This window comes from Astatotilapia calliptera, chromosome 22, assembly GCF_964374335.1.
Source record: "Astatotilapia calliptera chromosome 22, fAstCal68.1, whole genome shotgun sequence".
NCBI lineage: Eukaryota > Metazoa > Chordata > Actinopteri > Cichliformes > Cichlidae > Astatotilapia > Astatotilapia calliptera.
In genome coordinates, this window is record NC_137442.1 from 7,144,190 (window position 1) to 7,160,276 (window position 16,087).

Sequence of the window (16,087 nt, forward strand, 5' to 3'; positions counted from 1 at the left end):
CATCAAAGGTGACGGTACAGTCAGCTTATTTTAGCTTGTGTGCAGGCAAGAAAAAATGGTGTTGTAGTCCACACCTGTTGTGGAGTGCAAATGTGGTCATTAAATTTATTTTTATTACAAAAACAAACTAAAAAAAGCACAAGGAGGCTGAATTGAGGACAAAAATATATTCAATATACTGCTAATACAGCTGTTTGCAAACATCTGCACATGAAGCATGCTAATGCAGAGCTAGCAGAGAACCAGGAGCGAGTGTATGCTGACCCTAGGCCTGCAGCCAGATCCTGATCTTCAGCAGATAACAAAGACAGGTTTACAGCACTGTAACCTCCATTTCTACCTGTGCATGTTTCTACTCAAGAAACACATTGCATGAACACTTTGAAGTCTCTTTGAGCTGGTTTGCAACATTACTTTGTGTTGTCAGCTCTAAGTTCAAACGCTAAAAGAAAGGTCATAGGTGTGTCATCAGCATATTCATTTGCGTCAGTGTGTGGGACGCTAGTCTGAGGTTTATACTGGCAACTGTTAAATATGTGACAATAAATTTTAGGACATGTCACAATGTACCAGAAAATAATGCAGTGAGCTGTGTAACAAATTACTTTCTTCAGGGAGTAATTAAGTAATGTGTGATACATTGCTTTTTCTTTTTTTTTTTTAAATAATAGCCCCAACACTGCTTTTAATTCAATGATAACTTTTCTGCTGAAAGACATTAATCTCCTTTTAAGTCTGCCTGAGATGATTATCCTGCAGTGCACTGAGTATTGCAGTACTCGGTATACAGAAGTAATACATCATTAACTACTATGATATTTTCTACTTATGTTCAACCAAGCCTTAAAGTCAGGTTTAGGGTTATCCAAGTTAGGCAGTTTACAAAAAGGAGGGTTAGCGTCATGTTAAGCCATGAAATTCAAATGAAATGGTAGTTGATAAGCTGCAGGCTGAGGTAATATCACTCGGCGCATAGCAGAAATGTCTTTTTGTTTATTTAAAAGGTTATTGTACTGTGTGATGTGGAGTATTTCCACATATTTGGGGACAACCTTATTCATCTTAGACTGGAGAGTTATTTCAAGTTTTGCAGGCTTTTGTAGATAATTATACATGCATTATCTATGAGTGACTCCACACTCGTGTCAGATTGTATTACTCACACCCCAAGTGCAGGCTGTTAAATCTACTGTACACCTATTCAACTTCAAAATGCTGGGCAGGGTTGGAGAAGAGAAGTGCTGGACTCATCTCACTGGCGAATTGTTTCTTTTTTTAAAACACACACACACTTGAATTAGAGCATTTTAGAGTGTTGGGTCAGGCACAGTGCAGGGTCCCTGGAGCTGTTTAGCAGCTAAGTGGCCATAATGCATTTAGTGTAAAGTGACTGGGATTGGGGGGGCTTAGCCACAGCTCTCCGTCTCATTCTTAGAAAGTGCTCAGAGGTGCTAATACCGTCCAGATTTATGCCGCTCATTCACAAGCAGCTCGACTTCTGCGACAAACAGCCGTTCTCAGTCTGAGAAGCTGTCCAACAATTTCTTTTTTTTTCGTACATGATTTATACCTGTCTCTTTGTCTCCCTTCCCCCTCTCTTTGCAGTCTCCTGTCCTTCTTTATTCACTCCACCTGTCTCACTTCCACCTTTCCTTCACATTTTGATTTCCAACCTCACTCTAAGCATTGCAGAGACTTAAATCTCGGGTTTCCATCTCACTCTAATGTCTCTCGACGGCGCCTTACGAAACCAGCCACCCCTCAAAGTTGCTACTCGCCCTACATTTCTTGAATACACACTTGTCTACAGTGAATGAGCAGAGGAAGAGACTGCAGTGCTTCACTATACAGGGTGTTGATGTCTGGAGATCCCACTCACTCTTAAGTGTGTGTGTGTGTGTGTGTGTATCTGATTTGCGAGTCACAGGTTCTTCATATGTGTACAGTTAATACATGAAAGCTAAGCCCGAGCATGCGTGTGCAACCTAACACTTAGAATAAACCTGTGTTCTGTTTGTTGTATGTGCAACAGTGCCTGTTTGCATGCTCGAAGAGGCTGTACACACACAAAAGTCGGTGCGTATATATGTGTGTGTGCTACAATCACGCACAGCTTATGTAACGCCCAGGCATGTTATAACTTCACTGCGCCTGCTGTGTGTGTAGGTGCCTGTGTTTATGTGTGTGCCCAGTTGTGTGTAGCTATGGAAGCGTGCCCGCTCGCCTGTGTGTACATGTGCGTGTGAGTGCGCCAGACAGACTGCAATGCCGCAACCAGCCAGCCAGCCAGCTCTGTATCATCACTGACCATGCTCGCCATCTGTGCCTGTAAGCTATAGAAACGGCGTGCCGCACTGCTACACAGCAACGCCATTAGTGTCTTAGGAAACTATGCCTCTGTGCTTTCATCACGTTCCGTGTTGTGCTGTATTCCTCAGGGTATATGCTCCTGCAAACATCTCCCACAGTGTATGTGTGTGTTTGTGCAGGGAGGCCCACAGTGTATATGGGTCACTCTCTCAGGAGCCATAATCCCATGTTTGGACCAACTTACTCACTGGGGTTTCACTCCTTCTGTTTGGCCAAGCTGATGGCAACAAGCATAATGACCTCACCACACCACTCGGTCATTGGCCTGCAGACCTCGGGCCTCTCAGCCAATAACAGATGGCTCTGGTGACGTATAGCCTCCAGTGGCTGTCCTGATTGGCTGAGGAGGCGGGACAAAGGGGCACTGTGCTTTTTAGAGCGCCTCTGATTTGCTTAGAGGGTGAAAGAAGAATGGAAGAAGGGAAGGGAGAGAAAGCATGAGAATTTGGGAGTTGGTGTTTTTTTCTGTGTGGCTCCTGTTGAAACTACACTCAACCTGTGGCTTACATGGATCACAGTGCAGCTGTGCAACACATGGGAACACATGCATATACATAAATAGCACACATGCAGCTAACGAAGCCTACTAAATCTGCTTTAGAAACTATGAGCTGAAGCTGGTGACCTGACATTTTGATCTTTATTAAATCTGATAATGCCATGGCAGTGATTTTTTTTCTTCACTGTCCACTAAAAGAAAGTCTAACCTTTAGTTTGACAAGCCACAGCCCATTTTTCTGCATTAATGTTTATAGCCAAATGTAAACGATAAATAAATAAATAAATAAAGGCAGGAGGAGAGAAAGGTTTCAGTCCCGTCCTGCGTGCCTGTATAGAGTCGCAGACATACCCACATAGCAGCTCTATTGGACGCAGCAGCCTTGCTCTCCGAACAGCTGTTCTGTGTTTTCCCACACTGTGATTGGCCACGATGTGCCGTCAATCAAATTTACTTTGACGTGCGGCCTCGCCCCTACTCGCCTTACGCGGCATCCTATTGGCTACTGTACGCGTTCGTGTTCCGCGATTGGTCGGACGGGCTGGTTGTCAAGGCTTTGGGGCTTCATTCACCATTTTGCGACTGTAGTGTAGAATGTACAGGGCAGTAGTTTTTCCTCCTTTTAAGTTGCTTTGCCGGAGAAACATGAACGACCGCTAACTGGCAGCTGCGGACGACTGGACACCCTGCCCTATTTTACCCAGCAAACTCATCAGAGAAACACACCGGGGTACTATACATGAGCTCTGGTGAGTACAGGCTGCCTACAAATCTTCTCCTGCAGCACTGCAGTGGGGCTTGTTGTGCGTTTGCTAACGTTGTTCATGTTTACCACAAACAGTATTAGCAGAGGAGCTGATCAGCACAGTTTGCGATATCTGGGTGGCCTGCGAAGAGACCGGAATGGGTGTCTTCTGCGAGAAAAAAAACAGGGAGCGGTGCGGCTTAGGCATAGTGAGCCTGAAACTTTTCCACGAGAAAATAGAACGCCATAACAGCCGTTGGACTTTCCAGAAACAGCGCTTATTTAGGAAAAACCTCGAAAACTCCTCGCTTGTCATGCTTTCTTCCTGTTTTTTATTAAATCAGCGTGGCCATTTGGATTGATATGTGGTTTTAAAGCGCTTGTAGAGGCCTTTTTTTTCTCCCCTTGGGCTAGTTTGTGGCAACACACTGACACTAACCCCCCTCAAACCACCCCATGTAACACGGCTGCAATTATGCTAATAACGACGAGGGTGAATACTAAATTATCCTGGCAGCTTCAGCTATATTTTCACATGGTTGTCACTTTCGGATGGGCCAAACAAGCGACTTTGTGTAGCTGTTTGTCGCTTTAAGGTCGTGTAAGCTGGCAGATATGGGCCATATATGGTGGCATTAAGGGTCAGTATGCCCGTTAAACCGGTTATTTCCCGGTTACGGTGAGTAGAGGATTTCCAAGAGGCCTTGTGTGTTTAGTTGAGGCCTGGTCGGTGCACGCCACGGCCTGCAGTGTTTGGAGTAAAACTGGTAGTAATCGCGGTACTACGAGGGCTTGACACGGCACTATCCAGCTAAAGCAGAGGTGACATCACCGCTTGTTGTTTGCATTTTGTGCTCTGGGGCCTTGTCTTGGTAAAGTTAACAGCTGTTATCTGCTCGGGTTTATGATTATGCATATATTGACCTGCCCTATCGTCATTACAGCTCTGTAGTAAGCCTGTTATGAACTTGAAAAAAACTTTTAGATATCTGTCCACTAAATGTGGATTAGAAACGCACTTAGAAGAGACTGAAAGTTCACTCTGTCTATATTGTCATAGATATTACATTTTTGTATGCACACTTACTAGGAGTGTACTTGAGGTGCCACAATAACCTCAGTATTTAAGAAAATGAACATGTCAGTAATGCATGCATTGTAATATGGTAAATAATAGGTGAATTATTCTATTTTATATTATTTTTAGTATTACAGACTCTCATGCCCATCTCCATTCATAGGTATTTTGGTTTTCATTAATTTGCGAGAAAAGTCAATGTATAGTAAACAAAATTATAGATGCATTTGTCTGATAGCATTGCTTCTTATTTTAGTATTGGCCTACCCTGCCCAAATAACTTTGTAGACGTGCTGTGCAATGTAAGAACACTATCGGATATCATTTATTACAATGCGGGTTAATTAAATCTGGTTACGAGAGCCAAAATATCTGTAAGAGTTCACCTCTTGACACTATAAACACTAAGTGTGACCATAAACATCCTGTAGGGCATACAGTTTTGTATGTATGGGGAATATATGTCCTAGAAGGGTCACAAAAACCATGATTTTGAAAATTAAATATCAATAATGTGTAGTTCTTTTTTAACCAGTATAATCCAAAGCTGCAGGTGTCTTCTATCATATTATGCTTATACATATGACCTGCCCTGTTGTTATTGTAGTTTTGTAGTGATCCTGATATGAACTTTAATCATAGGCTCTGCATATAAGAAAACTAAAGGATATTACACATTGAAGACATCTCTAAAAGGTCACAGCTTGACATTAGAGATCCTTGCCACATATTGTAGTGAGGTTTATGGCAGTGTTGGCATAAATGTTATTGAGGACATAACGTTTTGTGTGCACAAGGAATATATGTACTAGACAAGTCATGATAACCATGATTGTATTGTAAACACCTGCATTTTCAAACTCTCTCATAACCTCCATGCACTTCTAGTTTCATTAAAATATATTTTAACTACTTGCAGGATATCTATTTCAGTGTATAAAATGCCTAGAAAAAAAAATGAAAAATGGTTCAGTGTAACACAGATTAATTTCCTTTCCTATACTTGGACCCATGGTGCTTTTACATGCACTGGTATGCATACACCCCTCCTCAAGACTCATTCCAAGCTAGGACAACCTTGTTTGGGGTAATTTCTGATAAGACTGGGAATGTTTTATATCGATTAAAGTAAAGTAAAAATCACCCTATGATTCAGTTCATGCGTGATTTCATAATGATTTTGGCACAGTTATGGTAGAAAAGTGGCTTACACTTGAACAGACGCCTATTCAGACTAAATGATCCGTCAGTCATGTTTTTCTCTTTCTCTCGTATGACTTATATCAGCTCCATGGGGCCTACAGTGGGTATTCACAACAGCTCAAATGCTATTCTGCAAGTAAATTACGACTGAACTTGTTACCCCGCTCTTTATGTGCGTCTGATGATTACATGAATGTGAAACATTAAAGCCACAGACCTACTTTACCTCCCATATGGACTCCCTTGCACCATATTTCACTGAGGTTACTGTGTGTTGTTTCAGTTTGCCTTTAAGCTCTTATCGTACGGCCCATGACTCTGACACCAGCTGTTGTACACAGTGCACTACTGAGTAAACACATGTAGCATACCTCTATCGTGACCAAGTAAGGCCAGCTGCCAAATTATTTTATGGTGTCTGCTGTACAGTTGTCTGTCCTAAATAGGGATTTACATAGAGGCCAGTGATGGCTATGAGCTCTCAACCTCTCCGTGTGCACTATCAGCTATCAGCACATAGATGTTTGCTTTGTGTGATGTGTGTGTATATGTGCGTGTGGCCTTGAGACAGGCGGCACTCATCTCTGAAAATGGATTTCTCTCCAGCCGATATGATGTGTCAGATATTAAAAGGACCTGAATGAATGCAAGCCTTCACAGACAAACAGGAAGGCAGCAAAAGGGAACAGAGACGAGCAGACAGAGAGACCGAGACTAGTGGGAGGACGAATGTAGAAACAGGGACAGGCAGGCAGACATGTAAGTTAACAGCCAAACTGTCACTGACAAGTAGACATGCCTAGTGGTTGGTTGATAGACATCATAACAGAACATTTTGACAGTGACCATCACAGCTGGAGTGAGGAATTACATGACAGAGTATATAAGGGCTGTGTTGACACTCCCTCTTATATACATGTTTCTGTATCTATGAAGACTTCACTTCCCAAAGAGATAAGCTAGAGACCACAGCAGCTACAGCCTGAGGCTAGTCCAGCGCACACCAGCCACACAGCAAACAAACCAGCTAAGTGATCACAGCTAAATCAATCTGTTTTACTTTCTAAACGTGAGTCTGAGCTGTGGATGAGGCTGGTGCAGAATAAGAGATAATCTGAATGACTCTGGCACGGCTAAGAGCGCTGCTGAATGACTCTGGTGTGGAATAGCAATTATTGTGAACAACTCTGTGTTTCTGGATGACTGCGGCACAAAAACGAGTATAGAGACTAAGTGGAAGGAGAGGAAGGAAAACGGGGGAGATGAGAGGTAAAAAAAAACCAAACAAACAAAAATCGATATTGTGGAAAGAGCGAATGCAGGCAAGGAGGATAAGAAAGAAAGCATAGCAAAGAGAGAGGGAGGAATAAAGTAACGGGAAGTTAGGTAATGGTCTTCCACAGGAAATGGAGTTAGTTGTAGGGGCGGATTGCTCTGCTTTGAAATACATAGATAAAGGTCGCCACTGAGAAAGAGAGAGAGAGCGAGAGAGAGAGAGAGAGAGAGAGAGAGAGAGAGAGAGAAAGGGAGGGTTTCAGTATGTGAGCAAAGAAGGAATTCCCCCGCCTCTACTGCCCGGGCCAAGAAGTAGTGTGTGCGTGAGTGTGTGAGAGAGGATTGCATGCAGAAAGGCTTGTCTGGGCAAATTGCAGAATGCTCCTCACTATTTCCATGCTGCGCTGTAAGCCTACATTGTGTTTATCCTACAATATGGCCTCCTGTTTTCAATATGTACCTGGTATGGCTGTAGGTCTTGTGTAATGTGAGTAGAAACTGTTATGTAATGAATTAATGTGTAATGAATTTGTAGATGAGTCATGTTCATTACTACTCTAATACGATGGTGCATCATTTAGCGGGGAATACATTTCTTTGAATTATAATTTAACTGTTTGTTACAATTTTTTTTTTAATATCGTTGCTGTGTTTTTGTTTTTGAATATTTGCCGTTTTTAGAATGTTTTCAGAAATTACTTTGAGTTGTGTTTCTGTCTGAGTGTCTTTGCTGCACAGGAAACCCACACTCACCTGTTCTTCTCCTCTTTTCAGAGTCTCTGGAATAAGGTGGGCAAGTGCCGAAGTCGCGCAACGAACACGAGACAGGATGAGAGTGAGAGGGCCTGGCAGAGAAAGAAAATAGAGTGAAAGGAAAGGAGGAGGAAATAACGCTGCAGCGCAAGAGAGGAACGTCAAGGAGAATCTCTGGGATAAATAAATAAAAGAGTTGTTTTGAGAAAAAGGAACTAGATGAAAAGATGAAGCCAATAAAAAAGCGCTCCCCTCCCTCCACCCGGGCTAAAGGAGGAAAGCGGCGAGGAGCGGGGGATACCTTGGAAGGAGGAGAGAAGAGAGACTCAGATGAGAACAGAGACAGAAGCAGATCTCCGCAAAACCGAACTCCCTCCTCCTCGTTATCTTCTAACTCACATTCAGAGTCTCCACAGGCGGACGCATCCAGAGCGCGGGACTCTTCAGATGGGGAGGGGAGGTCTGCTGCCAGCAGCGGTGGTGGCAGCAGCCACTGTGACAGCAGCGGCAGCAGTTGTAGTAACAGTAGCACACCAAGCGCCAACAACAGTCCAAACCCCGCCTCCAGCCGGAAAACAGCCACCTTCAAGGCCCGCGTCCCCAAAAAGAAGTACACCTCCGAACACTGCTCATCTAATACTGCTGGTAACTATAGCAACCCTGCATCCAGCACGCCCCCTCCTTTTTCTCTGAGCCAGGAGTCAGCGGGTCCAGGAATCGACATCAGCGTCTCGCATTCTGACGGAAACGGTCAGAGTAGGAGCTTGATGGATGACTTCCACAGTCGTACCACCAGCAGGGAGGGGTCTCAGGACTCCCCAGGACCGCCAACCCTGTCGCTTGGAGGGGAAAAACCCAGAGGAGGTGAAGGAGTGACAGATGCAGAGCAGGTGTCCCCAAGCCCGCTGCCCCGCTGCTCCTCAACAGACACAGCCAGCGAGCACTCGGCTGACCTGGAGGTAGTTGGTGACACACCCCCTCAGATGTCGACACACAGAACGTCTAGTCTCCCTGACGCACTGTCCGATGCTCTGGCCAAAGGCCTGAAGAATCAGCGGATCCTCGCCCGCCAGCTCAGGAGAAGAAGTGATGAGGAGGGAGGAAGTGACAGGAGGCACGACTTGGTATTCCGGGCTGGCGTGGTCCGTAACGTCAGTGGTGAATATGGAAGCCTGGAGGTTCAGCTGAACGGGGAGAAGACGTTATGCCGCTATCCTTACCGACATGAGAGCCCCCCAGGGGTGGTGGACATTATCCTAGATGCCCCACCTCCTGGTGTGCATCCAGTACCTATAGGCACCCGTGTCTGTGTACCATTTGGGAACGACGAGGGCAGCGAGAGCCAATGGCAATGGTACCAAGAAGGTGTGGTGACACAGGTAGACCCACACCCTGCGGTGGCTAACCGCTACCGTGTCCTGCTGTCTGAAGAAAGGCCTCACTCTCTAGATGATGAAGAAAACAACAGGGGTGCTACCCAGGCAGTATGGGTCTCCAGACAAACACTCCGGCTTCTGGTGCCACCCTGGGACTTGGATTTGCCTTCTGCTGGTGGACATGAAGTAGAAGAGGGGGTAAGAGACAAGGAGAGAGATCGGGAGGAAAGGGAAGAGATGGATGTGGAGGTGAGACGTTTGAGTCGACAAATGACCCCGAGCATGGGATCAATGTTAGGGAGAGGAATGCCCTACCCAGGAATGGTTCCCGTTTCCTCCACATCGGGCCACAGCATCACCTCGCCCGTTACTCCGACTTCAGTCCTCAGCCTGGCTCCTGGGCGAGAGAGGGAAATCGAGAAGGACTTAGAGTGGGAGTCACAGAGAAACCATGGAAGAGAGAGGGAAAGAGAGCGAGAAAGGGAAAACAGTGTCAAGCAGCAGCAGCAGCATCACCCATATATGCCCCTCACCCCTGAAGAAGACATGGAAGTGTCCGGCATCAACATGGTCCAAGTGGGGCAGATTATATCTGGGGGCAAGCCTATGGCAGTTCCCCAACATCGTCACATTGTTTCTAAGACCCCGTCTGGCTACCTCAACCCCCATCCCCACTTGTCTGTGGTGCGAGGCATCGGGATTCCCCCTGCTCACATGACCTTGAATCCCCACCCCTCTCCTTCACCTGTCCTGTTAGGCCTTGACCCAGCAGCTGCAGCAGCCGCAGCAGCTGGAGCTGTCATTACCACCCCTCAGCTCCATCCTCTCCCTCCCATCACCTCTTCCACTACATCCTCCTCCAGAGTGGATAAGACATCAGGGGGAGGTTCTGCCAGCAGTGGAGCAGGTGGTGGATCCGGATCAGGATCGACATCCTCCTCCTCGTCACGTTCCCGGACTCCGCTGACAGCTGCCCAGCAAAAATACAAGAAGGGAGACGTGGTGTGCACGCCGACAGGTATCCGAAAGAAGTTCAACGGGAAGCAGTGGAGGAGACTGTGCTCTCGGGAGGGCTGCTCCAAAGAGTCCCAGCGGCGAGGGTACTGCTCCAGACACCTCTCCATGAGGACCAAGGAGATGGAAGCCAGTGGAGGGGGCCGGGATCGGGGCGGCGCCAGCAGCACAGGGACCCTAACACCATCTGACCTCCGACTCAGCGGTGGGAGAGCCAGTTCAGAGTTTGACTGGGATGAGACATCACGGGAGAGCAGTGAGGCCAGCAGCCGTGGAGGAGACTCTCGCCCCCGCCTCGTCCTTCCCTCGCTGCTCCCCCAGGACCTTTCTCGCTTCGACTTCGATGAATGTGAGGCGGCAACTATGCTCGTCTCTCTCGGGGGCTCTCGTTCTGGCACGCCTTCATTCTCCCCCATCTCCAACCAGTCACCCTTCTCACCCACGCCATCCCCATCACCCTCTCCGCTCTTCGGTTTCCGCCCTGCCAATTTCAGCCCCATCAATGCTACTGCCTCACTTACCCCACGCCGCCCCCGACAGCTAAGCGGCACTAAGATGGGTACGCCAGGCGCAGAGAGAGAGCGCCATCTGTCAGGGATTGTGCCCACTTTTCAGACCAACCTGACTTTTACAGTCCCGATGAGCCCCAGCAAGAGGAAGTTCGACTCCCACCCACCCCCACCGCTACCTGCTGTCCAGGACTACCAGACCAAACCTGAACAACAGCAGCTGGTGGGTGTTGGGGTGGTGGGAGACCCACCCATGGGCCATAGCCCTGCTGCCTTCAGAGTGCTCTCCCCCCAGAGTCAGCCCACAACACCTTCCTCACTTTCCTTCTCTCGTCCTCGTAGCGCCACCAGCAGGCCACCATCCTCTGCCGCCTCCACGCCTCCACCCATGTTAGTCTCTCCAACTCCTCCTTCACCACTTCCCCAGGAGCCGTCCCCACGCCGCATCGTGCCCCTCCGGGACTCCCCAGTCATTGTACGCAACCCAGATGTCCCCTTGGCCAAATTCTCCGATGGCCCGTCGGGAAAGAGAGAGAGAAGCAGGTCGAGGGAGCACAGCCAGCACACAGCTCCCCCAGGCCTGCAGGCCCCCGTCCCCATCAACGGGGCAGCCACCAACGGGGCAGTTCTCCTCCGCAATTCCACATCCACGCTCGTCCTGGTCACATCCAGCTCGGTAAGGACGTCATTCTTTTTTTGTAATATATGACTATGTACTACATAGGGTCATAGGTTTGTATTTTATATCTCTAATATTTTAATTATGTCTTTATTAGCTCATATTATAGAACATTTATAGGTGTTAGGGCAACAGAAATAAAGTGAGAAAGCTTTCTTAAATAACATACAACTGGTGTGACCACCATTTTCCTTCCAAAGAGTGATTGTCAAGCTAAAAAGAGCTCACATCCCAAACCCCACAGTTTTTATCAGTTTACAATGAAAAGGATCCGAGCTGTATTTTAGTAAAATAAATATAAGAAACCTTTGTTTGAGTGTTTTACTTATAATGATTCATTCAGCTTGTTTTCACTCCATATTTCTTACACCAGTTTGGCCCCAGTGGGGCTTAGTCTAGTCCTTCCTTCTCTTGAATTAATAAAATGTTACTTGCCTTGTGGTTTTCAAATTGCTGAAAACAAAAGATCAAACAAAATACATTTAAAAGTGAGCAACAATACCTCTTTCCATGACAGTTACTCAAGAAAATCCTGAAACCTTGAACACTTTAATGTAGCGACTTGTCATTTACTTTCTGCCAAATTTTGAACCACATCACTGTGTAGAAGGAAGCAAACATCCAACCGTGAGCATTAATGGTGACCACTCTGCTAAGCTGCCATGTTTGCCATCTGAGCACTTCTTCTGACTGGCCGGTGTGCTTCAGTTGGAAGAAAACATCAATGTTTGTGATTTTTTTTTTTGAGTAACTACGTCACAGGGCTGTAGACTTAATTGAATTTTAATTTAGAGTAAAATTTTGGTTTCTCACAGTAATAAAAACAAGACAATCGAGACAAAACACTTATTGTCCCACAATCTATTTTGCTGCAATGTTCTCCAGCCCATCGTTTTCCTTTACTTTTTCCTGTCCGTGACAGTCCAGAGTCACTCTCCAATAGACTGCAGGAGGTTTAGTTCATATGTATTTATTATTTATTTAGTTTTTAGTTAGTTTTTTGGTAAGTGAGGATCCCTAATGGCTTATGATTTCCAGAAAGAGATTTTCACATGTATTTTTGCCATTTTGCCTCTGTCAGTGAGAGGGTGGCTGTGGCTACAATGTAGCTGCCATCACCAGTGTGTGAATGTGTGTGTGAATGGGTGGATGACTGGTTGTGTAAAGCGCTTTGGGGTCCTTAGGGACTCGTAAAAAGCGCTATAAAAATACAGGCCATTTACCATTTACTTTGTTACCACAAACGTTTAATGTCATTATATTGAATAAAAGGCGTGTGACTTCTTGACAACTCATACCAAAGCGATCTAGATGGACAAGTGAAACTATAGGCCAAAGACAAAATAAGTAATTTCGAGGTGATCTGTCTCTTTAAAACAGCAACAATTTATGCAGGTCGATGTTTGTTTTAAAGATATGACTGGTAGACTGGTTTGCGTGCATTCCCAGACTGACTTCATGACGTTGACGTCAAGTCTCTGTTGGGGCCTGCTTGTTCCAAAGGTTGTTCTAACTAAAGAATAAATTTGGGACCAATCAGGTGCCTCTGATGATATTCGTGATGAATAAGAATCTCACCCTCTAAAATAGCCTACAATTGTGCATGGGACTGCACATCATTATCACCTAAACCTTGTACATTTTGTATTTTGAGCTGTGACACCCAGAGTTGGGGTAAGGAATCCATTAAAATGAGATTAAACAGTTTTGAAACCATTTCGCACCTGGAAATGGCGTTACCAGCTGCAGGATGTTTTGAATAATCCGAGTTTCCTTAAAATACTATAAATATTTTTTTTGATGTCTCTTCCCCAGTCCTTGACTCCAGCCACAGGGGGCCACGCTTCCCTCTCCAGCCCCTCCACTCCTGGGTCCATGTCTTCTTCATCAAGCTCTGTGTTCTCCTCGTCTGGTTCCGGAGGCAGGGAGAGGGAGAGGAAACCCGAAGGGCATCAAGACGCCAGTGGTGGGGCGCTGCCACAGCCGGTAGCCTGTCATCCCACACCAACAGCCCTGCTGCCCCTCATACTACCAGCAGAGTCGCCTCACCCTGCTCCACGCAAGCAAATCATCATGGGACGCCCAGGGACCGGTAAGAAACGAGGGGGAGGGGGAATGGGAGATCATTTCTTTGTGGTCTGAACCTCTGTTCTGTCAGATTTAGAGTCAGCTGAGCCACACAGCCTAAAGTGTGAAGAGATGTGCAGCTTGTGTCTTATGCACTCTGGCCCAGTACCTCTCACTTTCAGTATCTCTCTAGGATTACAGCTGTGTCATCAATGCTTTGGCTATGACTCATGTACACTTTACTATTGTTCCCTTGCTTTCAGATGGCTTTTTGTTTGTTTGTTTTTTTCTCTTTGTTTCTGTTTTCAGAAAGTTTATAAGAATTTTTCCACTGCTTTGGGCTTCGCAGAGGACTGGTATCTTCTTAGAAATGCTAGAATTTCACTTTTAAAATATTACACAGGCTACAACACGGAAAAGCAATTCCATTAATGTGAAATATACTCTTAGCAAAGAAGTGGAAGAGTCACAGATGAATAAAATACAGATGAAGTGGTTGTTTGTGTTTATTCAGAAGCATTTTCGACCCAAACTTTAGTTCATTTTGGGTCACACATGCAGTTTTTGTTGTAGACTAAGGATATCGTACAGTACGGGGCTTTAAATTTGAATTTTAAAAAAGAATGCCTCCTTTAATTACTTCCCACAGGGGGGATTTATACACTTTGGGGACAGGATACTACATTGTTCTGTTCTTACCTCAGTCTGTGTTGTCGTTCTTCACAGAGTAAATCATTGCCATTCATCATTTCTACTGTCCGTGTGTTTTATGGCTTTCTTTTCCTCTTGCCTCCATGGCTGCGCTGGTAATTTTATGGCTTAGCTCGCTCTTAATGGCCATGCATTCATTACTGGTTCTGCTCAACATTATTATATCTCTGCAACTGTGTGTTAGAATGTCCCACTTTATATGTGCAGGAATTGTTTAAATCATATGCAACACCCACAATCCCACCCTGACATTCCAGCGGTGATATATTTATTTTCCTTTTGGTTATCAATGTTGTCTTAAATTGTACCATCGGGAGAGCCTTTAAAATACCAGCTGTGCTGTAGTTGTGTGAAGATGCCGTTTTGCATGAGGGAGAAAGGAAAGAGAGATTGAGTGCTTGTCCATAATTGGTAAACATAATGAGGTCTGTAAGCTGATACTTATAAGAAAGAAGAATAGCTTAGAAAACTGCTTTCTAATGAGGCTTCTATATCAAGCAGGGTTCAGAAGTAGTGAACTCCATGGTTCTCTAAAGGTTGTAGGCCTGTTATAAATCACTCTTACTAAAGTCTAATAAGACGTGGATAACTCCGGTTCTCAATTGAGACAGATTGTGTCACTAATTATATTCCATTTAAGAGTCAACAGTACCTCACAGATTATCCATTATAGGGCAGATTTGCTAATGACAGAGAAAGTGCAAAACCCCCAATGACTGTTGGGATTTACAAAAGAGGTGCAGTGAAAAGTTAGCAATATTTGGAGGGGTAATTTTATACTCAATGAGGTGTTCAGTGCTCGAAATGGTTGCAGTAGTTGCCACTATGAGTGTTTTTGAAATTTCAGGAGAATCAGGGATATTTTCCATCCTTGTCCTTCCTCACATGGAGTGAATAGTCTGTTTCAAACACATTTGCATTACTGGAACTACGCCTTGTGGTTTAGGTGAAGGAGCTGCCTGCAGAGAGCACGCAGGAGGGAGTGCACATGACACCCACTCTTTAGTAATGAATGCACTGGACAATTATCTGCTCTATTCTCACATCAGCACAATCTGACATCGCACAGATGTTGTATTGGGGAGCTGGCAGGTTGAAGACTGGCAAATGCCCGATCTGCATGTGTCAGACTTTTGCATTCTCACGTGGATTTCTGTTGGGTGATGTGAAGAATTCAGGGCTGCACTGCATGTGTGAAAACAGCTAATTTATTTGGAATAAGTGCGTAATCGCTGATCAAGTCTGAGTGTGTACCTTGGCTATCCACTGGCAGTAAATTTAGTCTTTAAAGTAAGGGCGCAGTTGAAAGTACCAAGTAGAAAGCTTCACTTGAGTTGTTAGCAGATTACTCGAACCTTCATCAAGCGTGCTCTTGGTGGATTATGCTGGTGATTACTGAAATGAATCAGCTCTTCCTGTGTTCATAAATCGCCCGCCTCAACTTTCCCCTTCCTCTGGACCTTATTTGTGATTTTAGCTGCACACTAATGTGCACTCTGTAAGCTGGATTTATAGTACTATGTTAAATCTGTGGTTTAAAATCTATGCTACAGCCTACAGTGTAGCTTGATCTCCACAGAAATGTAACTACAGGTTACAGCGACATGGATCTCACAAACTGTGACAGGTCTGTTCAGTAATAATATGCAGCGCGAATGCATTTTATTTTCTTAGGGTTTTAGTTTTAGCTATCTTGCTCAGTAGGCTGTAGATGTTAGTTTTTTGCCAGTGTAGACATATACACAGAATATGTGTAGACTCTGTTTGTTCTTTATCCTTTTCTCCTTCCTGTGATTCAGTAATAGTAA

The 16,087-nt window shown here is 45.2% G+C and overlaps 1 protein-coding gene across 5 annotated transcripts in view; it reads left to right on the forward strand.

Annotated features, from left to right (window-relative positions):
- The first annotated feature begins 3,423 nt into the window (after positions 1 to 3,423).
- The window catches only part of cica (capicua transcriptional repressor a), a 48,651-nt gene continuing 35,987 nt past the window's right edge, over positions 3,424 to 16,087 (forward strand). For all 5 annotated transcript variants that reach the window (XM_080296150.1, XM_026155874.2, XM_080296152.1 and 2 more), the window contains exons 1-3: positions 3,424 to 3,618; positions 7,945 to 11,498; positions 13,317 to 13,593. In XM_080296150.1, the coding sequence (XP_080152276.1) occupies positions 8,151 to 11,498; positions 13,317 to 13,593 (3,625 nt within the window). In that variant the 5' untranslated portion in view covers positions 3,424 to 3,618; positions 7,945 to 8,150. The remainder of the gene's footprint in view (positions 3,619 to 7,944; positions 11,499 to 13,316; positions 13,594 to 16,087) is intronic.